This window comes from Lithobates pipiens, unplaced genomic scaffold, assembly GCF_037356315.1.
Source record: "Lithobates pipiens isolate NorthernLeopardFrog02 unplaced genomic scaffold, aLitPip1_a1.2 Scaffold_22, whole genome shotgun sequence".
Lineage (NCBI taxonomy): Eukaryota > Metazoa > Chordata > Amphibia > Anura > Ranidae > Lithobates > Lithobates pipiens.
Window position 1 is genome coordinate 123,304,050 of NW_027507784.1, and position 25,351 is coordinate 123,329,400.

The window sequence follows — 25,351 nt, forward strand, 5'->3', positions numbered from 1 at the left end:
CACGGATATTAGAAATGGCCTTTTGCCCAAGATTGTTATCTGATCACAGCCCATACTGGACATCATTGAGTATTCCCGTCGGTAAACTCCCAAAGCCTTGGCGCTTGAACCCGTTTTGGCTGTCCCTGCTGCCGGACGATAAGCTCCCGAACCTATGGAAGGAATACTTTGCAGCAGACGAGCAAATTGCCTCTATTTCAGCGGTTTGGGACTCTTTCAAAATGTACGCATGCATGACCCTCGCCTCCCACATAAATGCAATTAAGACGAAATCAGCAGATATCTTTGATAGGTCGGTAGCGGAACTAACCTTCACAGAATGGGAATACGCCACTAACCCTACTCCAGAGATAGCAGTCCGACTCAAAATGCAATCTAGAGTAGCAACCCAATTTCAGTTTACAAAGGCCAGGCAAAAGCTGTTTTTCACAAAGCAAAACATTTTTGAGCATGGGGAAAATGCGTGTAAGCTGTTGGCCTATCTGGTACACAGTGAAGATAGACCCCCAGTGGTCATCACCCTGCATGGACCAAGGGGACAACAGATCACAGATCTGCGTGGTGTAACAACTAGATTGAGAGACTTCTTTACAGATAGATCTATACAAAACGACAAAAGACCCAACTGACCAGAGAACCGCCTTCCTTCATAGTATCACCCTCCCCCAACTGACGACTGACCAGATTGATTTTCTTGAGCCACCCCTCACCACAGACGAAATGGCCTCGGCTATGGCCAGTTTTGCCAAATCCAAATCCCCTGGCTCGGACGGCCTGGCAATCGAGTTTTACTCCCAGTTCAGTGAATTTCTTACTCCAAAGCTACTCATGCTATATAACCACCTCTTCGAAAACTTTTCCTTACCACTGTCCATGAGAGAGGCAGTAATAGTGCTCATTCCCAAACAGGGGAAAGATCCGGGATATCTGGAATCATATTGCCCCATCTCCCTACTCCAAGTAGACATTAAAATCCTTTCCAAGGTACTATCACTTAGATTGAACAAAATTATCCTTTCTCTAATACATGTCGACCAGGCAGTATCCATGCTGGGTCGTAATACATCCTTCAACCTACGCAAATTGTTTATTAACCTGCAAGCCACAAATATGGAGGCAGGGGTAGTAGTAACCTTAAACATGGCAAAAGCCTTTGACCCCGTGGAGTGGGGGTACCTGTGGAAATGTCTGGAGTGGTACAGTGTTACAGAGCTTGCAACTTCAAAAGAAGCTAATAAGTGGAAGCTCCCATATTTTTAATTAGACAGGTTCCTTTTAAAGCAAATTATCCACAACTAAATTCTTCCTGGTAATATTCATTTTATTTTGTGTTTTCTTTTAGATTCTGCTTGCAATAGTGCACCTGGTTCTGGCCCTAGTTCCCCCAACAACAGCTCAAGCAACATTACCACTGAGAATGGCATTGCTGGTAGTTTGGGCATCCAGGCAGAGGTATTTTTCGCTTTGGGTGTTGCATGGGAAAATCTTCATATGCAGGTGTATTATTATTGATTATTATTTGTATTTTTTTAGGCTGCTCTGGCTCATAGATTGATGAACAGGGAGGGTTCTGTGACCCAGCTCCCTCTATATACCTCACCCTCTTTACCCAACATAACTCTGGGACTGCCTGCCACTGGATCTTCTAATGTACGTATCTTCACACATTCTGCTCTTCGCAAATGAAGTGTTGAATAGCACTCTACATGTAAACATTTGGATCAAATAAATTAAAGTATATGTTAAATCTAGGAACCAGAAACAAAAATTATGTTTTACAATTTCTTAGGTGTGGTGGCTGTTTAGTTTTAATTTATCTGGCTTTTTGTTTTTTACCTGGTGATCCTAACATTAACACAATTCGTGTGCTAGGGCGACAGTATTCACTCACCATACTTTATAGAGGAGTAGCGTTGCCCCCCTGTGACAGGACTGCAGAACACATCTTCTCTCCTCATCTCTATAAAAATAGTGAAGATATGTCATGTATTTTTACAGAGAGTTGTGAACAATACTAACTGATAAATAAGTACAGGCAGAGCGAAAACAAATTGTCATATTTTTGTTGTGCTTTTAACAGACCAAAAGGGAGTTAATAAAATAATCTTATTGTTGGGGTGCATATACAGATACATCTTGGGATTTTACCAGGTACGTTAATGGCAACTCATATATTATAGGCACTATACAGTATGGTCTTCCCAAATTGGGACAGATTAAGTTATAGTGCAATTCCTACTCTAAAATCATATACATTATACAAAATATAGTCTGTTGCATAAAATATGTATTGTATATAAGGAACATTATTCTGCTAACTACAGTGCAGCAACATCCTAATACATACAAAACAACAAACAAATTTAGTAGTTTTAGGGGTGCTAATAGGGAATATCATACAATCAAGAGCAAATACTGACCACATGTAGTATACATTAAATTCATATTAATTAATAATCCTTAATAAAAAATAAAAAAAGCTGCCAGTTAAAAGATTCTGGGGCCACCCTAGTTATTCCAAGGGACAGGATCTCGCCAGCTAATGGTCAGCTAGACTATCTTGGGGAGTCCAAATATATCCTCGAAGACCATTTATCATAGGACACTCACAGGGATTGGTTTAAGCAATGTGGGTAAGCTACTTTCTTATTTGTCCCATGCAGTCCTCCACAAATGCTTTCTCCGGACTTCTGTCTTATAGGTCATATATTTTTATATAATTGAATGTGCAAATCCGTAACCTCCTATCTCCTGAAGAAGCAGACATGCTCTGAGAAATTAGCAGAATTTCTAATATCCCATTGTTGAAATTTTGAACAGTAATTGTATCGAGTAATATGATTAACTGAGGTTACATGTATAGATCTGATGGATGTGTTGTACAACACTGTTTATTTAAACATTTTTTTTATGACTTAGAAATATGATTTGTTTGTATACTACAACTGGATACTGTTTGCTCTTGCTCATATGATATATACCTATGAGCACCCCTGAAGTCCCTATATTTGTCTTTCTTTTTTGCTTGAATGAACAAAATATATTTAACCATGTGTAATTTTACTTACTTGTCTTCTGTGTACTCTACTAATCAATCCATATTTCAACTTTTGTAAATGTTACCGTAAAATCAGAATTTCTTTAAGTGGTCGTATATCTTTAGGCTCCATGCACACTGAAGCTCAAAGTTTTTTCTGGATGCCAGATTGCTGGCAGAAAACGCTGGTTGAAAAACCTGCTTTTAACAGCATTTTGTACTAGCGTTTATTAGCGTTCGCGTTTATGGGCGTTTTTAATAAAAATACAGAGGACACTCCAAAAATCCCACAGTGCATTCCAAACTCCCACAATGCATTGAAAAAATAGAATGCCAAACACTAATTAACGCGTGTTTATGAGCGTTTATGCGCGTTTATCAGCGTTTGTCATTTTTTGCCGGTGAAAAACGGCACTTTAAACGCAAATTTCTGGCGTTCAGAAAAAAGCCCATAAACTCCACTGCTCATTGAAGCTAAAAAACATCCATGTGTGCATGGATACATAGGCTAACATAGAGTGGAGTTTATGGGCTTTAAAAAAAAACGCCCAAACTCCAATAAACTGCCTTTTTTGAGCTCCAGTGTGCATGGAGACTTAAAATTAAAAATAACAAAGTATACTTGCCTCAGTCCATGGTAAAGGTCCACCTCATCTCTGGCACACAGAAAGTAATGGGCAGCCTCAAATATGCATGTTTCCCAGTGAGACTGGGAATCCTGTGTGTCAGATTACACTCAGCTCTGTGCTCTGTTGTGGAGTGTCTAACGTCAGATTTTTATTTTTTTGTCTGGAGTTCTGATCAAACTTTTTTCAGATGTTTAAAAATGTTTACAATGCATGCAAAGAAAAATCTCAGATATTGGATTTGTAGATATTGGCATATTAAATGGGGTGTGTATGATATAGCTGGATAGTGATTTACTGACCGAATACAACCACCACAGCTTGAATGTTAGAGTGGATGCACAGAATGGGCTCATATCAATCCATTGGACAGCCTGATCATGTAGAAGCTTAAAAGCTTTGTGACTTGATGGCAGAGAGCTATAACAAACGTAAATAATAAATGACCACCCAGCCAGTTTTGTGTGGTCCCTGGCATGATGTCAAGGTATTCACAAAGCACATTACTTGGGATTGAAGTATACTGAATGTTACATGAGTATCCAATCCAGAATGTATTTTCTTATGATGTCTTACACACGTATTGATTTTGAAATAATGTATCCAAATTAAATTATCCCCTGTTCGGTATCCAAAAAGAGTGCTGTTCCCATGCTCCTTTTTTTCATGTATTTTATTTTGTTCGATTCTGTAATATCATCAGGGCATCTGCAAAGTTCTCCCAGTAGTGCCAGTCAGTGGGTGGGATACCATACATTTCGATCGTCTGACTTAGGATCACCTTGCTACTCTACTCCTAAGAGCCCACAGTCAATAGTGTATTAGTGGGCTAGCTCCTGGGAGTTTCCTGAGAAAGTCTTGGCAGGCTGGTGAGCGGACTTGTGGGTAGCTGTGTGTGTGTATATGATAAAGGAACCAAGAACTGCTCTGCATTGCTCCAGTGTGGACTATAACTATAATTGTGCTAGCTGCTACGTTTTCCTCACAGAACATCGACACAGTAGGACTTGCTCAGTTACTGGTGCTAGGAAAGGAAAAGTGCCAGTCTGCCCTGTTGCAGAGTACTGTATTTTCAAGTTTACAGTGGTGCTCATGTGAAAATGCCAGACAGATATCCTTCCATTCCTAGTGGTTGTCACAATGCAAGTAATAGCATCTTGCAGGGATTCTTGTGTCATTCACAAGGAGCAACAAGGTCTAACAGTGGTTTTGGGGGAGCAGGCTAGCGCCCGAATACCGGCTGAAAACAGTAAAGCAGCTCTAAAAATAGCGCCGCTTTTTTATATATTGTATATAAGCATATATATTGATTGGTTTACGCAAAATAGCATCTACACAATAGGGGATAGTACTATGGCCTTTTTTTTTTCAATTTTTTTTTATCAGGACTGTGACATTATGGTGACACGTAAGACACTTTTGACACATTTTTGGGACCATTGGCATTTATACAGCGATCAGTGCTATAAAAATGCATTGATTGCTGTAAAAATTTCACTGGCAGGGAAGGGGTTAACCACTATGGTGCGATGAAAGGGTTAACTGTGTTCACTGTGTGTGTTCTAACTGAAGGGGCGGTGGAGAACGTCTAGGGGAAATTACAGATTGTTCATACTTTGTATGAACAGACTATCAGTCTCTTCACCCCTCAGAGAACCAGAAACTGTTTACACACACAGATCCTGGTTCTCAGTGTGTCACCAGCGATCACAGGGGCCAGGCAGTGATTGCGACCGCCGGGCACTCGCATCAGCTCTGGGGGCGAGCAGCACTCCCCTAGTGACCACAGGGTTATATAATGTCATTTCGCCCAACCGTGCCATTCTGCCGCAGTAAAACTGTGGCAGCTAGTCAGCAAGTGGTTAATCTGCCCAACAACAAATTGGCCAAAAAAAAAAACACAGAATGCAAAATGCAAATCGCAGCAAAATCTTGTTTGTAAAAGTACAAAGCGCACAGACAACAGCACTGCAGAAACTGATCAAAAGAAAACGGCATAGGTGTGAACCGAGCCTTATGCTGGCCATACACGTATCGCATTTCGAACAAGAATATTCATACGAAAAATCGTTATACATTCGCTGAATGAAAGAATGTCGTTTAGAAAATTGCACGTGCTTTTAACGTTTAGTTTTAAGATGAATGTAATTTCCAAAAGAAAACCACATACACTGTCTGAAATTTCCTTTGACTAATGAGTTTTCTATTCGAACTTTCCTGTAACTATGATCGAAAATGAAAGTCGATTTGACCACACGAACGATTAAAAAAATCGAGCGAACATTCTTAAAATGAAAGTTTATTGGAGTGAAGACATTGTTTTTGTATGGCCAGCGTTAGAGACAGCAGGCGCAGCTATTTTTTTTTTTTTTCCCTTAAGCCTCCTGCCTATGACAATGGAGTCTGGATATATATTAGCTCTGTCTGAAAATCTGCATATTTTGATCTCTAAGCCTGATGATATATACCAGATTCAATCTCTAATAGTATATACAGAATGCACAGTATATCTCTTCTGTCTGTCATTCTCAGAGAGGATTAGAGATTTTGCTCCCTAACCATATAGCTGGTTCTTTATATTTACCACTGCATATAGATATTTGAAGAAAAAAAATTTTTTTTTTTTTTTAACTTTACATATTGACTAAATTATACACCACACTTATTTTAAGGTTATTATACGATTAATAGAACAATCAGCCAACTAATCGATTATGAAAATAATCAGTTGCAGCCCTACACCTTTTATTATAAATACTGTATTGTTCTTAATTTTTATACGTCTGGATTTGGGTTAAGCATGTTTGTATAGCATTGACCATACAATATACAACCTGATTGATTTTGAAGTTTCCTTTGCATCTACCAACAGCTAAATAATTAAAGGGCCTGGACGATTGTATAGAATTTGATTGGACTGTATAAGTTTGTCCGCCCATTGCTCTGTTTTGGGGGTTTTATTGCGATTGTACAAACTCTGTACAATCAAATTGAAGTATATATGACCACATTTAGAAATACTTTAGTATTTATTTTACATTGTGACAGTCAACATGGTGGCGCCAGGGACCCAAAAGTGACCCAAAGACCAGCGAAGAAACGGCCTGTTTTTTTTTTTTGTTTTTTATTACTGAATATCCGTTTCTAAGCGGGTTCTCCCCCACCAAGTCTTGCCTGACCTCCAGCACTGCCACATGCCAATTTTTATTTTGCCTGCTCATGAACAGGTAGAACGTACAGTCTATGATGATTGGGCCACTCCTGAAAGGGTTTTCACCCCCCCCCCCCCCAAAAAAAAAAGTTTGCTGAACTATATCCAGTGGAAAAATAGTTTGCAAAGAAGTGGGCTATTTCCAAACATCTCATTGTAACTATTGACAATGTTTTTACTTTCAAAGATTCTGCAGAATTGAGATGCTCCTAAAAGCTGGCTTTACCCTGGCAGGCTTAATCCTGCTACCATCTTTCACTGCAATTTCAGTATGTCAAGCTGCAGCTAACTGGACTAGGAGTATGAACAACCAACATGATCGTGCTGTATTTCAGATCTGTACTGTTACAGAGCAATTATATCAATTGTCTTCTGCTCTGCTTTTTTGTGTGGATGCCATAGAACATGTCACGAGACAAATGTTCAGAATGGCTCTAACCACCATTCACATGTACAGAATCATATTGCTTAAAGCGTAGAAAGTTGAAGCTGCCTGAAAAAGGCACCTGCCACATATGTGCTTCCAAGGAAGATGTCTGGTGGGGCAATTGACCAATTTATTAATGAGCTCACAAATGGGAAGGTTTTACACAGCTTAAGGTTCCAAAAACAACCTCTTCAGCAACCACTAGCTCTTAAAGTATGGGTTTGTATTTTTTTTTTTTAGAATGCTACTTAACTCAGAGGATGCAGCATTGGTCTGATGCTGCATTTGTCCCCCAGGGCCTCTGCACTGAGAACCAAGAGAACGAACGTTGCTGATCGCTCAGTTCTGACAGCTCCACAAGCAGAGAGCTGTTGACTGTCGGTCACAGCTCTCTGCTCTTCTCCCTCCTTGCTCATTGGAGCGCTGAGCTGTGGAAGGGGTGGAGGCGCAGTCTCTCAGCGGCTCGCTTAGAGGCTGAGCAGGGTGTTGGTCCAGGTAGCTTGCAGTCCCATTGTCGGGATGACGTGGTGCCTGAACTGATATCCATAATGTAAGCAGAGAGTGGACTTCAGTCACTGCTGGAAACGGGTCACAGGAGTGCAAAGCAGATTGCACTCCTGTGATCCATAGAAGTCCAGCCAAAGCTTTGGCTGTACTTCTCCTTTAACGAAAGTTCCTGTCTAACCAGACTTCAAATTCAAAATCTAAGTTCAACCTTCCCTTTCAACACAAAGATTGTCCCACAAAAGCTATCAAGCCTTCCCTAATGCCCTCTTCACAATGAACACTTGCCCTCGCTCCTGAGAGTGTGGGACTTAGTTACAGGTTGTAAAAAGACAAAAGTCCATCGCGTTCAACCAAAAAAAAAATACAATCCCATATACACAAACCTATACCCACAGTTGATCCAGAAAAATGCAAAAACCCCAGAAAAGCATGGTCTAATACCTACCTATAAATGTTAGTGCCCAGTTATATTCTGTACATTTAGGAAAGAATCCAGGCCTTTTTAAAAGCAATCTACTGAGCTTGCCAAAACCACCTCTGGAGGGAGTCTATTCTGCATTTTCACAGCTCTTGCTGTGAAGAAACCTTTCCATATTTGGAAATGAAATCTTTTTTCCTCTAGACAGAGAGTGCCCTCTTGTCCTCTGTGATAACCTTAAAGTGAATAATGCAATCAAATTCACTATATGGATCACTTATGTATTTATACATTTTGATCATATCCCCCCCTTAATCTTCTCAAGAGGGAATACATTCAGTTGCTCTAATCTTTCCTTATAGCTGAGCTCTCTAATGCCTCTTATCAGTTTGGTTGCCCTTCTCTGCACTTTCTCCAGTTTCCCCCGATTATCGTTTTTGAGAACCGGTCCCCAAAACTGAACTGCATATTCCAGATGAGGTCTTGCTAATGATTTGTACAGGGGCAAAATGATATCTTTCTTTGGAGTCCATACCTCTCAATACAAGAATGGACTTTGCTCTTTTTGGAAACCACAGCTTGGCATTGCATGATATTATTAAGCTTATGATCTATCAAAACCTCCAGATCCTTCTCCACCATTGATTCCCCCAGTTATACTCCCCCTAGTATGTATGATGAATGCATTCTTAGCCCCCGAGTGCAGACATTTATCAACATTAAACCTTATTTGCCCCTTAGTTGACCAATTAGACGACAAATTGGAGACATCCTATAAGGATGTTATTCCACTGCATAGCTTAGTGGCACTTGCAAAGACAGAACTGTTACTTTTAATCCCAGACCCTATATCATTTATAAAGATATTAACAAGTAAGGATCCCAGCACTGAACCTTGGGGTACACCACTGATAACCTTAAACCATTCAGAGTAAGAATCATTAACTTCTACTCTCTAAATTCTGTCTTTTAGCCAGTTTTCTATCCATTTACAAATTGATCTTTCGAAGCCTGTAGCCTTTACCTTACACATGAGCCGTGTGGGGGGATCTGTGTCAAACGCTTTTGCAATTTCCAAGTATACCACATCCACAGCCACTCCTCTGTCCAAGGTTTTACTTACCTCATAAAAAGAAATCGGGTTTGTTTGACATCTTCTGTTTTTCTTGAATCCATGCTGTCTGTTGCTTAAAATATTTTTTTCCAGCAAGAACCTGTCTATGTGGTATCTTATTAAACTCTGCAGTATCTTCCTGCCTATAGAAGTTAAACCAACATGTCTATAGTTACATAGTAAAGACTTTGATCCATTTTTAAATATGGGCACCACATTAGCCCTGCGCCAATCCAGTGGAACCACTCCAGTCATTAACGAGTCCCTAAATATTAGAAACAATGCCCATGAAATGACAGAGCTCAATTCTTTTAGGATCCGTGGGTGGATGCCATCTGGTCCAGGTGCTTTATCCACCTTTATTCTGTCAAAATTTTTCTGGACCATGTCACTTTTGAGCCATTGTGGATCATTAGGGGCTGTGTCACTACCACTCCCTTTATGGTCATGAGCTCCCCAATGCTCCTTTGTATACACAGAGCTGAAGAAAGTATTTAATACGTTTGCCTTCTCTTTGTCCCCAGTCACCCACTCTAGATTATTTTGTAAAGGGCCTACATGCTCAGATCTGATCTTTTTACTATTGATATATTTTAAGAATTGTTAGGGGTTTGTCCTACTATCTTTTGCAATCTGTTGTTCGTTTTGAATTTTTGCATCCTTGATTTGCTTTGTACATATTCTGTTATATTCTTTGTAACATTTAAACCATGATATCGTTCTTTCAATTTTATATTTTTTAAAAGCTCTTTTTTCATTATATATAGCCATTTTAACTTTGGCTTTGAGCCACACAGGTTTTATTTCTAGGCCTTTTAAACTTACTGCCAATGGGAATATACTTTGCAGTGAGTTTACATACAGTCACTTTGAAGAATTCCCATTTCTGTTCTGTGTCCATTGATAATATTCCCTCCCAGTCCTGGAGAGCATCCCTCGCCCTTGTAAAATTTGCTCTAAAGTTAAGTGTTTTTATCTTATCCATTACTTCTGTTTACCTCTCTCTGGGTCACAGATGTTCCAGACCTGTAGGTTCAATTTGTTGTTTCCAAGGGGTACAATATGGTTAAGACTACCACCTCACCACTTTCTTCTTTCAAATCCAGTCAAAATCAGCCCAAGGACAGTTGAATTTGCAGAATCGCCTGAACCACCTTTTGTCTCAGTGAGTGGTTGTGCCAGTGTCACGTACCTGGTTGTAGAGCCTGCCGTGAAAAAGGAGGCCTCTTATAGTTCTGGCTCTGGGAACACTGCTAGTGAGACAGTGGCCATGAGAGTGCAGAGAGGTATGAGCTCCTGTAAGATGAACAGCAGGTAGATAGCCAGTTCTTCTCCAAGGATGAGGCAGATGACAGGGACAGCTGATGGTGGGCAGATGCAGCAGGCTTGCAAACACTTGGCTGGCAGATGACAGGTTGCAGGAGCAGAGCCGGCTGGCATAGACCAAGTAGACAGCGCATCGGTCAGAAAGCATTTGGTTAAACAGAATGAGGCAAGATGCGAGTCCAGGCATGCTGGGTTGGTAGCAGATGGGCAGATCAGGCATAGGTGGCAGGCAGAAGGATAATCAGAACACAAGCCGAGGTCAAGGTATGTGGCGTTCAATTGTGATCAGAACCAAAACAGGTCATTAACGGGAATCAATCACAGGAACAGGCAACAGGGACACAGAAACACTGTAGATCGGTCAGCAATGAGCCAGTGTCCCGTTTAGATAGAACCTTTGGTGGCAGTATTAATGACATGCACCTCAGATCATTATCTGTGCTATGGGCAAGCCTTCCATCACTGCCAGTACCACCACAATGCAGTTTTATAGGATTCACCTGTTCACGTCACCAAAGCCCAGGTGATGTTTTCGTCCTATTCTGGACTTCAAATCTTTCAACAATTTTCCTAAAATGCCAAAGTTACACATGGAATTTGCAAGGTCAGTAATACACGCCATCTGGGGACATCCCTTTAACATTACATACATAGTTTGTAATGCTTCCAGTTTGTTGTACTCAAACCAGTAAAAACACTACAGAGTGCACATCACAAATACCTAGTGTAGATAGAAACAGAGCTCAATAGCGAAAAACCCACATTCAATATTGGAAAAAAAATGTAAATATAAAAATTTATGAAATAACGGGTGATACATTAGTAACCCACAAAGTGTTGTCTCTAATCACAAATATAAGAATATTGATATGTTAGTCAAGAGTACCCATGCACTATACAATGCAGTTAGGGGCACTATTCCACAGGGATATCTTCCAGGTGGGTGGGCTTATATTGACCAGCAGCATCTCCCTCCGTGTAGCTTGACGGTTCCAGCTTCTGCAGCACTGAAGCTTTTTACAAGTACTAGTTCCTCTAGCTACTTGTGTGTGGTTCACCCCCCTGTGGTCATGTTATGCCATGCCTCACAATATTTTTGTGAGTGCATCAGCTATTTTTAATTACAATAAATATTTATGTTTTAGTATACCACATAATTTGAGCTGGTCTCTCTCTCTTCTGTTCCAGTTTATTGCTCTGCCTTTCTGCCTATCCTCATCTCCCAGGGTGTTCACAATGGTTTTGGCACCCTTGTTTGCCCTTCTAATAACTTAGGGCATCCAAGTCAAAGGTTATCTATATCAGTGGTTCTCGCCCTCAGTCCCCGAGTACCCCCAACAGGCCATGTTTTGGTAATTTCTCTTAGATAAAATAGCTGTCCAAATTACCAAGCCATTGACTGATTTAAAGCACCTGTGCAAGATAAAGGAAAACCTGTAAACATAGCTTGTTGGGAGTACTTGAGGACTGAGGTTGAGAACCACTGATCTAGATGACTATCTCCTTAACCACTTCAGCCCCGGAAGAATTTACCCCCCTTCCTGACCAGAGCACTTTTTGCGATTCAGCACTGCGTTGCTTTAACTGACAATTGCACAGTCGTGCGACATTGTACCCAAACAAAATTGAGGTCCTTTTTTTTCCCCCCACAAATAGCTTTCTTTTGGTGGTATTTGATCGCCTCTGTGGTTTTTATATTTCACTATAAACAAAAAGAGTGTCAATTTTGGAAAAAACACATTATTTTTTTACTTTTTGCTATAATAAATATCCCCCAAAATATATAAAAAAAAGTTTTCCTCAGTTTAGGCTGATATGTATTCTTCTACATTTTTTTGGTAAAAAAAAAAAAACACAATAAGCATATATTGGTTTGCGCAAAAGTTATAGCGTCTACAAAATAGGAGATAGATTTATAGCATTTTTAGTTATTTTTTAATTTTTTTACTTGTAATGGCAGCGATCTACAATTTTTATCATGACTGCGACATTATGGCGGACACATCGGATAATTTTGACACATTTTTGGGACCATTGGCATTAATAAAAATGTAATTGAAGGGGTTAACACTAGGGGGCGATCAAGGGGTTAACTGTGTTCCCTGGGAGGTGATTCTAACCGAAGGGGGATGGGACTGACGCACACTCGTCCCTGTTCTGTCTCTCCTGCTCACAATCGCTCATGGCCGGCGGTCATTGTGACTGTCAGCCACGAGCACCAGCACTCCTGGCGGGCGTGCGCGCGCGCCTGCTATCCCGACCCTGCGAGCCATTGTTTAGCTACGACGGCTCACGCAGGGGAGCCAACCTGCCGCAGTATAAATGCACTGTTTGGTTAGGAAGCGGTTAAAGATTCATCTCCCCCTCAGAAAAATGTCCACAAGACGAGTCAAATGGTCCAGGCCTTTGAGTGGGTGATGCACTTCTACAGGTTAGCTCTTCAGCTTTTCATGTTCTCTCCTTGGGACCTTCAAAATTCACCATTGCACGGTGGTTAAGGAACTTGATTACAAGAGCTTACACTGTTAAAGCAGAGTTCCACTTGTTTTTCAGTTTGTTAAAAGTCGGCAACTACAAAGTGTAGTTGCTGACTTTTAATTAAACACACATTCACCTGTCCCACAGTCCAGCGATGCGGCCGCCCATTCCAAATGTGGCGTATCAGGGGGTAGGGACTCCTTAAGGGGGAAGTTCCAGTTTTGGGTGGAACTCCGCTTTAAGCAAAAATACTACTTTTGCACTCTTACTTGCTCAGTCTACCAGATCTATAGTGGTTTCCTGGGTTTTTCAGCACCAAGCCTCAGTAGCTCAACTGTGTAAGGCCACGTCATGGTCTTCTGTTCATACTTTATCAAAGTTTTACCAGGTGGACATTCAGTCTGTTGCGGATACAGCTCTTGGCCACAAAGTTCTCACAGCGGCACACTGATCTTGGGTTTTTTGACCCCTGACGTTGCCTACCCTTCGTATTCATTTCTTGAGGATGTAGTATGGTGTATGAAAATATTGCCCATGTCCTGTATTGTATAAGAGGAATTTTGAATTGCTATAAATTTATTGGAGTATAGTACAGGACATAGGCCACCTCCCTTCATGTCATTGGTTTACTCTGCATTGCTTGCAAAAAACGGACTACTCATGGTGTGGGTAATGTTATAAGGGAGGTGTCCCAGTGGGGCATATCCTCAAAAGCTTGCCAGTGTACAGTTACCTGAAGGTACAAGCCTATAACCCATAGTGTTTGAATATATTGCCTGCGTCCTATACTGTACTCCAAGATATGGAATTTACAGGTAAGTAGAAATTCCTGTGTTTTCTAGTTGTAAAATATTAGATATAAGAACCAACAGATCTTTGAAGAAAAGTGGCTTGTCCTGTACATCTTGTATTTTGAGTACAAATTTCCCCCTGTCAATTGTTCTGATCCTGCTCATGTGAATATATTACTACTATTATGACATCAATGTGTTATAAGCAAATGTCATTCAAAGTGCGATAGCACTGAAAGCTGAAACTTGGCCTAGGCAGGATGGGGATGAAAGTGCCCAGTATTTAAGTGATTAAAGTTGCTCAGAAAGCTAACCAGGCTGTGCATATACAGAGCCCTAAACCCAAAACTGCTCATAATAAAAAGGAAAAAACCTTTAAAGGCATGGACCAAAAAACTGAAGCTAGTTGGGAGTGGGAGGGGTATATAGGGAATATCCCTCAGATTACATTTTTTTTGCCAGTGTCCAATTACCTGAAGCTAGCTGCATAAAACACATGTAAAGATCATGTGACCAATACTGTTCAAGTACAAGTCTTTTTTGGACCAATCTGCAACAGGGAAAAAAAAAAGTGGCGCTTTACCGCTGTTATAGCAGCGCTTTTCGGCCACTAACGGGGCACTTTAACCCCTGCTAGCAGCCGAAGAAAGGGTTAATATTGCTTTGCAGGCGCTTCGGCAGTGCTGCCCATTCATTTCATAGTTCAGGGGTGGTGTGGGAGCAGTGTATACACCGCTTCCGCACCACCCCAAGGATACTGCTCGCAGTAGTTTGACATGTTGGGTAGCTGTAGAATGAAAACAAATCTTTAATAATGTGAAAACAATCACACCAATTCTGAGTCCACAGTGAAATTTTTTATTTTTTTTTATTCACAAATGCAAACAAGTGAACTAAGGAAAAAATTCTCCAAAACAATAACCATGAATAAACAGGATTAAAAAAAAAGTCCATAAAACAGTGTGAGCAATAAGGATAAAGATGAGATCATCTTAAGATGAGATAGAAGTCCTCGTGTGTTGGAAAAGAACCAGCATGTTGTCATTCCAAATACAGATAGTAGGGTTTATTTACTAAAACTAGACAGGGCAAAATTAGTCACAATTTTGCAGAGAAACCGATCAGCTTCCAGGTTTTCGTTCTAAAGCTTAAACAAGCTGAGGTTAGAAGCTGATTGGTTTCTCTGCAAAATTGACTACTTTTGGCCTCTCTAGCTTTAGAAAATAAACCAGAGTGTGTTTGAACCCGAGGCAAAGAGCTGCTCCTTACCACAAAAAAAAGTTACAGATGGGGCTAAGATCTCCCTTGCACCTTTTAGCATCCTCTGTCGGGTCATACATGAGACAAAGTGGCAAGGTTTCTCAAAGATAAAATTACAAAATCACTCCCATTGTGTAGAACTGTATATACTAAAAGTTTATCAAAAAGTTGTAAATGCTCTTTGCTTGGATCGCTTTTCAGAAGTATTAGTGAAGAGGCGATATGTTTCCTAGTTGCCTGTTTTAGACCTATAATCATTACTGAAACTCTATTCAGTGGAACATTAGTTCACTAAAGAGTGGACTGTTTTGGTAGACCCTGCTGTTTTAATTTTAAACAAACTTTTTACTGTGCCTACGGAAGATATTACTTCTAAAGATTATGCTAGCAGACATTTTGGAACTCTTAACCGCTCTCTTTAGCTTTGTAGGTTCAGTTCTACAACCTGTTATTAATGTAATTTTGGTTTGCTAGACCACAGCTAATTAGACTAGGACAAAGAACAACCAGCAGTATCCTATCTTCCGGGATTGAAATTTGGAAGCGCATTTACAGACCCGGCCTTCTGCTTTACTGTTTTGTGTTGATGCCCCAGAACAAGTCATGACACAGATCTCCAGAATGACTCTCATTTCCATCCATATACACAGAATATTATGGCTAAAAGCCTGGACTGATTAAGCTGCTTGCAAATGTCACCTCACACATATGCCCTATGAAGGAGGATCTGTTTGGTGGGACACTTGACAAATGCAAAAAGTAGAGTACCCCGTTGCTCACCTCAGGCTTCATATATAAAGCCAAAACTCAGTCCTTCCTTTCAGTGCATAACCTGGAACAAAAAAACAAGTCTGTCCTAAAACCATCTTCCCAATAAAGGGGCATCCTCATTCTTAAAATTGGGAGGACATCTGTTACAGTTTGCCATTCTCTGGGTCACAGATGTCCCAGACGTGTGGGTTCTGTTGGTCATTTCAAAGGGGTAGATTTCACAGTAGAATTCAAGACACCACCTCCTCATCATTGACCAGGACAGTCAGATCTGCAGACTGTCCTGAACCAACTCTCCTCCCAATGAGGAGTTGTTGGGCTTCTCTGCAGTATGGGTGTGAAGGATTCTATTTAGGGTGCCAAAACCAAAAAGCTGTAATAGAGGTCGACCGATATATCGGACGATATTTGCCGTTTTTTAAATAATCGGCATCGGCCGATTCTGCTGATAAAAAGCCGATTCTACAGCGGGACTTTGAAATGACTTCTGTAAGAAGTCAGTGTGAGTTGCCTGAGTCGTCATAGCAACACTTTCCTCCTCTCTGGGCAGACTGCCAAGAAAATAACTAAATGATACAATGTTTACACTTCAATGAATGAAGTCATCTCTGCGTGTAGAAGTTCTCAGTTTAACCATTTAAAGACTAAATCTTTTCTGACACTTGTTGCTTACAAGTAAAAATCCTGTATTTTCTGCCAGAAAATCACTTAGACCCCCCAAAAATTATATATATTTTTTTAGCAGAGATGCTAGGGAATAAAATAGCGGTTGTTGCAATATTTTATGTCACACGGCATTTGCACAGAGGTCTTTCAAATGCATTTTTTTGGGAAAAAAATACACCATTTAAAAAATAAAAATAAAATAAAAACAGTAAAGTTAGCCCATTTTTTTTTTTTGTCCAAAAGTTTGGCTACCTGTTTTTATTTAATATATATATTTTTTTTTTTTTATCTAGATCATACATACAAAGAAACTGATTGGAGGTTTGTTTTGTTTAATAAATGTTTAAAGCGGGAGTCCGCCGGGACTCCGCGTTTTTTTTTTTTTTTTTTTTTTTTAAAGCCAGCAGCTACAAATACTGCAGCTGCTGACTTTTAAAATAGTGACACTTACCTGTCCAGCGCGCCCGCGATGTCGGCACCCGAAGCCGATCTCTAGATCGACACTCGAGTGCTGCCGCCGCCATCTTGGGTATGGGAATCAGGAAATGGAGCCTTTCGGCTTCATTTCCCGGTTCCCTACTGCGCATGCGCGAGCCGCGCTGCGCAATGAGGACGGTCCCCGCTGCCTCTGGGATCTGTGTGTTTCCCAGCAGGCAGTGGGGCACTTGCGGAAGGGGGCGGGCACTTGCGGAAAGGGGAGTAATGTACGCCCCTTTCCGCAGAGAGCTAGCCCGGAAGTGGGTGCAGTTACCTGGATTATCCAGGTAACTGCACCCCCCTCCCCCCTGAAAGGTGCCAATTGTGGCGCCGGAGGGGGGGAGGAATCCGATGAGCGGAAGGTCCATTTTAGGGTGGACCTCCGCTTTAAGTGTAAGAAATTTTCTGTATCACTTATGAAGGCTGCTTTCACACTGGAGCGGGCAGACGTTGATGGTAAAACGCAAGTTTTAGCGGCTCTTTACCATCATTTTAGCGGTGCTATTTGGCTGCTAGTGGGGCACATATAACCCAGCTAGCGGCCAAGGAAGAGGTTAAATGCGCCCATGAAGCACCGCTGCCAAATCGCATTGCATGCGCTTCGGCAGTGGTGCCCATTCATATCAATGGGCAGGAGTGGTGGAGGAGCGGTATACACCACTCCAAACGTGCTGCTTGCAGGACTTTTTTTTTAAGATCCTGCCAGCGCATCGCCTCAGTGTGAAAGCACTCTGTCTTTCACACAGACTGCAGGGGAGCCATTTTGCAGGCACTTTACAGGCGCTATTTTTAGCCCAAAAGCGCCTTAAAAAACGCCCCAGTGGGAAAGGTGTGTTAGATCAAGGGGGATTAAAAATAAATAAATAAAATAAAATCGGCCTAACATATCGGCCCAAAAAAAATCGGCATCACATATCGGCTATCGGCCGCCATGATTTCTAAATATCGGCATCGGCCAGAGAAAAACCCATATCGGTCGACCTCTAAGCTGTAATCCATCCTATCCTGTACCTAAAATCCCTAAACAAGTAGATTTGTGTTCCAAACTTTGCACGGAATCTGCAAAGTCGTTGTTGCCTTTCTGAGTAAAAGAATAGTTAGCATTATTTATTTACTTTTAATCAAAAAAGGTTTTATTAAACATTTGTAAATAACGTCCCATGTACATACATTATGCTTTCAAAAATCTACATTTACATATCAGGTTTATCGTTTTGCCATCAAAATTATTATACATACTAACCAAGGTCTTGTGTGTTCATAAATTGATTACAACCATTACATTGTGTCAGAAACATGGTGCTCTGTCCTGGCGTATCTAACCATAATGACCAAATACGTTCAAATCTACCTGGGCTCCCCCTGTCTTGATAGATATCTTTCCATAACAAGGGTGTTCCCCATGTGTTATCCACAAGGCGACAGTGGATGGTGAGATCAATTTCCGAACCATCAAAATAAGTTTTCAGAAAATAGGTGAAAAATAGGGGTAGACGACAACTCGGCTATCTGCATCTCCTTGTGCGCCCACTGCATGCCTGAGATGAAGGTAGGAAAGAAGCATGATGGGAGGTAAATTAAACTGATTTTGACGTTCAGGGAAGGACTTTAACTTGCCATTATGAAATATATGGGACAGAAGAGACACACCGAAGGTTTGCCACCTAGACCCTTGTTGTAGCTTAGCCTGCTCAACATATGAGAGATTATTCTAAATTAGGTTGTATTCAGTGAACCCTTGCCACCCCCTGCGTCTGTTTGCCCTTGTTCCATATTTTTTTGAATTAATGAAAGAGTAGGTGTCTCTTTATTGGATTTGTGAAACACCTGCACCTTCAGTCCCATCAGAACAGTTTCCACTCCAGTATCTGAGTTGCTTATCTACAGTGCATCTGGAAAGTATTCACAGCACTTCACCTTTTCCACATTTTGTTATGTTTCAACCTTTTTCCAAAATGGACTAAATTAATTTTTTCCTCAAAATTCTACAAACTGTACCCCGTAATGACAATGTAAAATCACATTTACATAAGTATTCAGAGCTTTTGCTCAATACTTTGTTAAAGCATCTTTGGCACCAATTACAGCCTAAAGTCTTTGAGTATGAAGCTACAAGCTTGGCACACCTACTTGTGGGCAGTTTCTCCCATTCGTCTTTGCAGGGCCTCTCAAGCTCCATCAGGTTGAATGGGGAGCGTCGGTGCACAGCCATTTTCAGATCTCTCCAGAAATGTTCAATCGGATTCAAGTCTGGGCTCTGGCTGGGCCACTCAAGGACATTCACAGAGTTGTCCTGTAGCCACTCCTTTGTTATCTTGGCAGTGTGCTTGGGGTCATTGCCCTGTTGCAAGATAAAACTTCACCCCAGTCTGAGGTCCAGAGTGCTCTGGAGCAGGTTATCATCAATGATGTCTCTGTGCTGCATTCAGTTTTCCATCGATCCTGACTAGTCTCCCAGTTCTTGCAGCTGAAAAACATTCCCACAGCATGATGCTGCCACCACCATGCTTCATTGTAGAGATGGTATTGTCCAGGTGATGAGCAGTGCCTGTTTTCCTCCTTGGCCTTTTGGCAAACTCCAGGCGGGCTGACCTGTGCCTTTTAGAGGAGTGGCTTCCATCTATCCAATCTACCATACGGGTCTGTTTGATGGAGTGCTGCAGAGATGGTTGTTCTCCTCTTCCCACAGAGAAACGCTGGGGCTCTGCCAGAGTGACCATCGGGTTCTTGGTCACCTGCCAGGCTAAGGCCCTTCTCCCCTGATCGCTCACTTTAGCCAGGCGGCCCGCTTTAGGAAGAGTCCTGGTGGTTCCAAACTTCTTCCATTTTAGGGATAGTGGAGGCCACTGTTCTCATTGGGATTTTAAATACTGCAGAAATATTTCTGTACCCTTCCCCAGATCTGTGCCTCGATACAATTCTGTCCCGGAGAGCTACAGACAATTTCTTGGACTTCATGACATGGTTTGTGCTCTTGACATGCACTTGTTAACTGTGGAACCTTCTATAGACAGGTGTGTGGCTTTCCAAATGATGTCCAGCCAACTGAATTTACCACAGGTGGACTCCAATCAAGTTGTAGAAGCATCTCAAGGATGCACCTGAGCTCAATTTTGAGTGTCATGGCAAAGGCTGTAAATAGTTATGTATATTGCAATTTTTTAAAAATTTAAATAAACAAAGATTTCAAACGACGTTTTTCACGTCATGGGGTATTGTTTGTAGAATTTTAAGGAAAATAAAGAATTGAATCCATTTTGGAATAAGGCTGTAACTTAACAAAATGTAGAAAAAGTGAAGTGCTGTAAATACTATTTCTATTTACCCAAAATCTCTCTCTAAGATCCCATGCTTAGATCTTATAATTAAAGAAATATCTCTACGTTAGATTCTCTGAGTTTCATTCATTCTGGTATCCTCATTTAAGCCTGTACCCCTCATTCAGTTCCATTCATGACACCTCCAACACAACATCTTGTTGGTTTGAAACAAACCAGCTCTTTACCTCAATCTCCCTGTGTGCCTCTCCAGCTAAGCAAGGAATGCCACAGCATACTGGATTTCCAATCCAGCCTTGACAATAGGGATGTAATTTCTACCACATCCATGGGGGGATTATATTAGATGCCAGACTCAGTCTGGGGAGGAGTGCTCCAATCCCTCACAGTGCAGGGAACATGGTCACCCAAGGAAACCAAGCACCATGTCAACATCCCGGAGCCTAGTGCAATAAAACTAGCCGTGAATCAGTAGACCCTCCCCCCTTCTCTACTGGTTCAACAAAAACTGGTTGACATGCAGCCCATGTGTACAGCAGCTTGTCCAGCTTCTGTCGAAGGGGGGGGTGACCGAAAAAGGTCTGCTGATCGGCATTTGATCAGCGCTCTCTGCCAATGACTGTGAGCACTGACCAGTGTGTTCTGGTGGGGGGAACTGTCACCCTGTCAGAACCCAATACCTCAGCGGGGGAGATCACTGTACTAACATATTTGTACATGGCTCCTCCTGAGGTGTGTGCCCGGGTGTCTGATCATCTTAAAGGTGGAGAAACACTAATCAGCCTTTTTTGCTTTTCACATCCCGGGAGTGGGCAATTGGAAAACAAATTAACTCCGCTGCTAATGCCTGAACTAAGGGGAATGGGCCCTTTTGTCACAACATCTTTAATCTTCTGTGCGTGAAATAGGGAATTTCAGATGTGGACATCCTGGCCTCCAAGTTTAGCAACAAGTTACCCCTTGTAGCCAAAACCAAAGATTGAAGACCAAGCACTGGAATCGGATGCACTGATAATCCTTTGGAGCCATTCCAGTTCACATATGCCTTGCCCCAAGTGCAAGTTCTGCCTGACTTCTCTGCAAAATAGAGAGAAAAAAAAGGTGATTCTGAATGCACCAAACTGGCCCAGGACATCCTGGTGCATGGACATACACAAACTTTTAGGAGACGATCCCTGGCTTCCTCCAAACGGGCCCTCCTGTTCCATCCATCCTGCTTCACAGTGGCTTGATGGCTTGATTCATTTGTATGACTGTTGAAGATTGTGACAGTCACTTTTGGGTGGGGGGGCGGGCAACCCAGAATCCATTGGAGAGGTTGGGAAAACCTTGTTTCGGCTCCCCATGCACCTCCTATGTCTAAGTCACCCTGTGTCTCTAATAGGGGCACAGATTGACTGAGAAATCCAGTCTGATCTGTATTAATCAGACTCCCTGTACAGCCACACTGGAATATTGTGTGTGTGTGTGTGTGTGTGTGTGTGTGTGTGTATGTATATATATATATATATATATAATTAGTACAGACCAAAAGTTTGGACACACCTTCTCATTCAAAGAGTTTTCTTTATTTTCATGACTATGAAAATTGTAGATTCTCACTGAAGGCATCAAAACTTTGAATTAACACATGCGGAATTATATACTTAACAAAAAAGTGTGAAACAACTGAAAATCTGTCTTATATTCTAGGGTCTTCAAAGTAGCCACCTTTTGCTTTGATTACTGCTTCACACGCTCTTGGCATTCTGTTGATGAGCTTCAAGAGGTAGTCACCTGAAATGGTTTTCACTTCACAGATGTGCCCTGTCAGGTTTAATAAGTGGGATTTCAAGCCTTATAAATGGGGTTGGGACCATCAGTTGTGTTGTGCAGGAGGTGGATACAGTACACAGCTGATAGTCCTACTGAATAGACTGTTAGAATTTGTATTATGGCAAGAAAAAAATGCAGCCAAGTAAAGAAAAACGAGTGGCCATCATTAAGAAATGAAGGTCCGTCAGTCCAAACAATTGGGAAAACTTTAAGGCTGCTTTCACACTGGGGCGGTATTCAGGCGTTACAGCGCTAAAAATAGCGCCTGTGTAACGCCTGAAAAAAACCGGCCCCTTTAACTCGGTGTGAAAGCCGGAGGGCTTTCACACTGGAGCGATGCGCTGGCAGGACGGTGAAAAAAGTCCTGCTAGCCGCATCTTTGCAGCGGTGAAGGAGCGGTGTATTCACCGCTCCTATACCGCTCCTACCCATTGAAATCAATGGGACATCGCGGCAATACCGCCGGCAAAGCGCCGCTGCAGCGGCGCTTTGCAGGCGGGTTTAACCCCTTTTCGGCCGCTAGCGGGGGTTAAAACCACCCCGCTAGCGCCCGCACACCACCGCTAAAACGACGGTAAAGCGCCGCTAAAAATAGCGGCGCTTTACCGCCGACGCTGCTCCCGCCCCAGTGTGAAAGCAGCCTTAGTGTCCCCAAGTGCAGTGGCAAAAACCATCAAGCACTACAAAGAAACTGGCTCAAATGAGGACCGCCCCAGGAAAGGAAGACCAACAGTCACCTCTGCTGCGGACGATAAGTTAATCCGAGTCACCAGCCTCAGAAATTGCAGGTTAACAGCAGCTCAGATTAGAGAACAGGTCAATGCCACACAGAGGTCTAGCAGCAGACACATCTCTAGAACAACTAGGAGACTGTGTGAATCAGGCCTTCTTGGTAAAATAGCTGCTAGGAAACCACTGCTGAGGACAGGCAACAAGCAGAAGAGACTTGTTTGGGCTAAAGAACACAAGGAATGGACATTAGACCAGTGGAAATCTGTGCTTTGGTCTGATGAGTCCAAGTTTGAGATCTTTGGTTCCAGCCACCGTGTCTTTGTGCGACGCAGAAGAGGTGAAGGGATGGACTCTACTTGCCTGATTCCCACCGTGAAGCATGGAGGAGGAGGTGTGATGGTGTGGGGGTGCTTTGCTGGTGACACTGTTGGGGATTTATTCAAAATTGAAGGCATACTGAACCAGCATGGTTACCACAGCATCTTGCAGCGGCATGCTGTTCCATCCAGTTTGCGTTTAGTTGGACCATAATTTATTTTTCAACAGGACAATGACCCCAAACACACCTCCAGGCTGTGTAAGGGCTATTTGACCAAGAAGGAGAGTGATGGGGTGCTGCGCCAGATGACCTGGCCTCCAGTCACCGGACCTGAACCCAATCGAGATGGTTTGGAGTGAGCTGGACCGCAGAGTGAAGGCAAAAGGGCCAACAAGTGCTAAGCATCTCTGGGAACTCCTTCAAGACTGTTGGAAAGCCATTTCAGGTGACTACCTCTTGAAGCTCATCAACAGAATGCCAAGAGTGTGCGGAGCAGTAATAAAAGCAAAAGGTGGCTACTTTGAAGAACCTAGAATATAAGACATATTTTCAGTTGTTTCACACTTTTTTGTTCAGTATATAATTCCACATGTGTTAATTCATAGTTTTGATGCCTTCAGTGTGAAGCTACAATTTTCATAGTCGTGAAAATAAAGAAAACTCTTTGAATGAGAAGGTGTGTCAAAACTTTTGGTCTACTGTGTATATGTGTGTGTGTGTGTGTGTGTGTGTGTATGTATGTATGTATATGTGTGTGTGTCTAATTTTGTTGTGTACTCTTTTTGCTGTGTCATTTGGGATGTGGCTGTATTTTATATTGTATCTGTCTGCCTTAGATATTATGGGATGTGTATGTAGATTAGCTGTGAGATTGGTGGGGGCGAATTCCTCCAGAATGTTACCTGTGTTTTTCAATAAACAGTCCGTATTCAGCAACCAAATGAGTATTGTCTTGTTTTCTGGTTGTTAGCGGTTAGAATGTCTATCTATATTTTGACTGGTAGGAAGTGGTATATGACGAAAGCACTCAAGCAGAGTGTGGGATATTTCGTTACATTTGTGGCAGAGGGATGCTTCCTGCAGTCTGGGACATCCAAACTTCCGCCTGGATCCAAGGTCCAGATAGCAGGAGAGGAGAGGCACAGATACCAGCCGCTATGGAAGAGGAATTCGGAAGGAGGTTGCGAGAGATGCAGATACAGCACCAGTATCAGAGCAGGTCCTGCTGGGATGGTATGATTCTATTCGCTGCAAACTCTGGAAGGAAACACTAGCCCTTGAGCAGCACAACCAGGGAAAAATTCTCTCCTCCAGCCAGGAAAGGTACTGGTCGCAGCATGGATTGCGGGTGCTGTTTTTGGAAGAAAAACCACACAAGGAGTAGACTACTAAATTTAAGCAGGCTGGTCTGGGCAGAGATGCGGTTGAATGAAAGCTACAGAGCCCTCCGGTGGCATGTTTTCCCAAGCATGCCCTTGGTTAGCGGATGACAGCCCAACAGAAGGCTTTGACTACGGTGGCCTGGCACTGTTTTAAGTGAAGAGGACAGGGGACCCCAACTTTGTGAGTGATTTGGAGTGGCGGTTGGACGAAATCATGGATTATTGAGAAGAGCTACTGAACGTCTCAGAAGTGCACTGGGCACTGAAAGATTGAGTTTCTGGCCTTTCAGGAATGGGAGCTGGAGATTGCCTACAGATGGCTTCTAGACTCTGATCAACGGCGAGGCTCGGCTCCCTTTGCCTGAGACTATCAGGAAGTACCAGCCGACAGCTCTGAAATCTTGGCTGAAGAGTCGGCAATAAGGCATAGTATGTGCCAATCTGCCCCCACAGCTATGGACGTGAAGGTCTTATGGCGGATGCAGCAAGTGCTGACTGACCTTGACAAACCTGTTTCTGCACAAGATGAGGTTGGATGGAGAAATGTGCCAGTCCAGCAGCATGCCAGAGAATCGGCAGTGGGAAATGACCAGATTACCATCCCCAAAGCTGAAGTGCTGACAATAGGGCAGAGCTCTTCTAATCTCTGCCCAGCACCGATAGCATCTTCTGGGTTCCATGTACAGAAGATGGTGAACCTCTATCCCCAGACACCA

General features: G+C 42.2%; 1 protein-coding gene across 4 annotated transcripts in view; it reads left to right on the top strand.

The window, feature by feature from the left end:
* HDAC4 (histone deacetylase 4) overlaps positions 1-25,351 on the top strand; it is a 406,345-nt gene that overhangs the window by 278,044 nt on the left and 102,950 nt on the right. For all 4 annotated transcript variants that reach the window (XM_077448198.1, XM_077448199.1, XM_077448200.1 and 1 more), the window contains 2 exons: positions 1,343-1,452; positions 1,534-1,650. In XM_077448198.1, the coding sequence (XP_077304324.1) occupies positions 1,343-1,452; positions 1,534-1,650 (227 nt within the window). The remainder of the gene's footprint in view (positions 1-1,342; positions 1,453-1,533; positions 1,651-25,351) is intronic.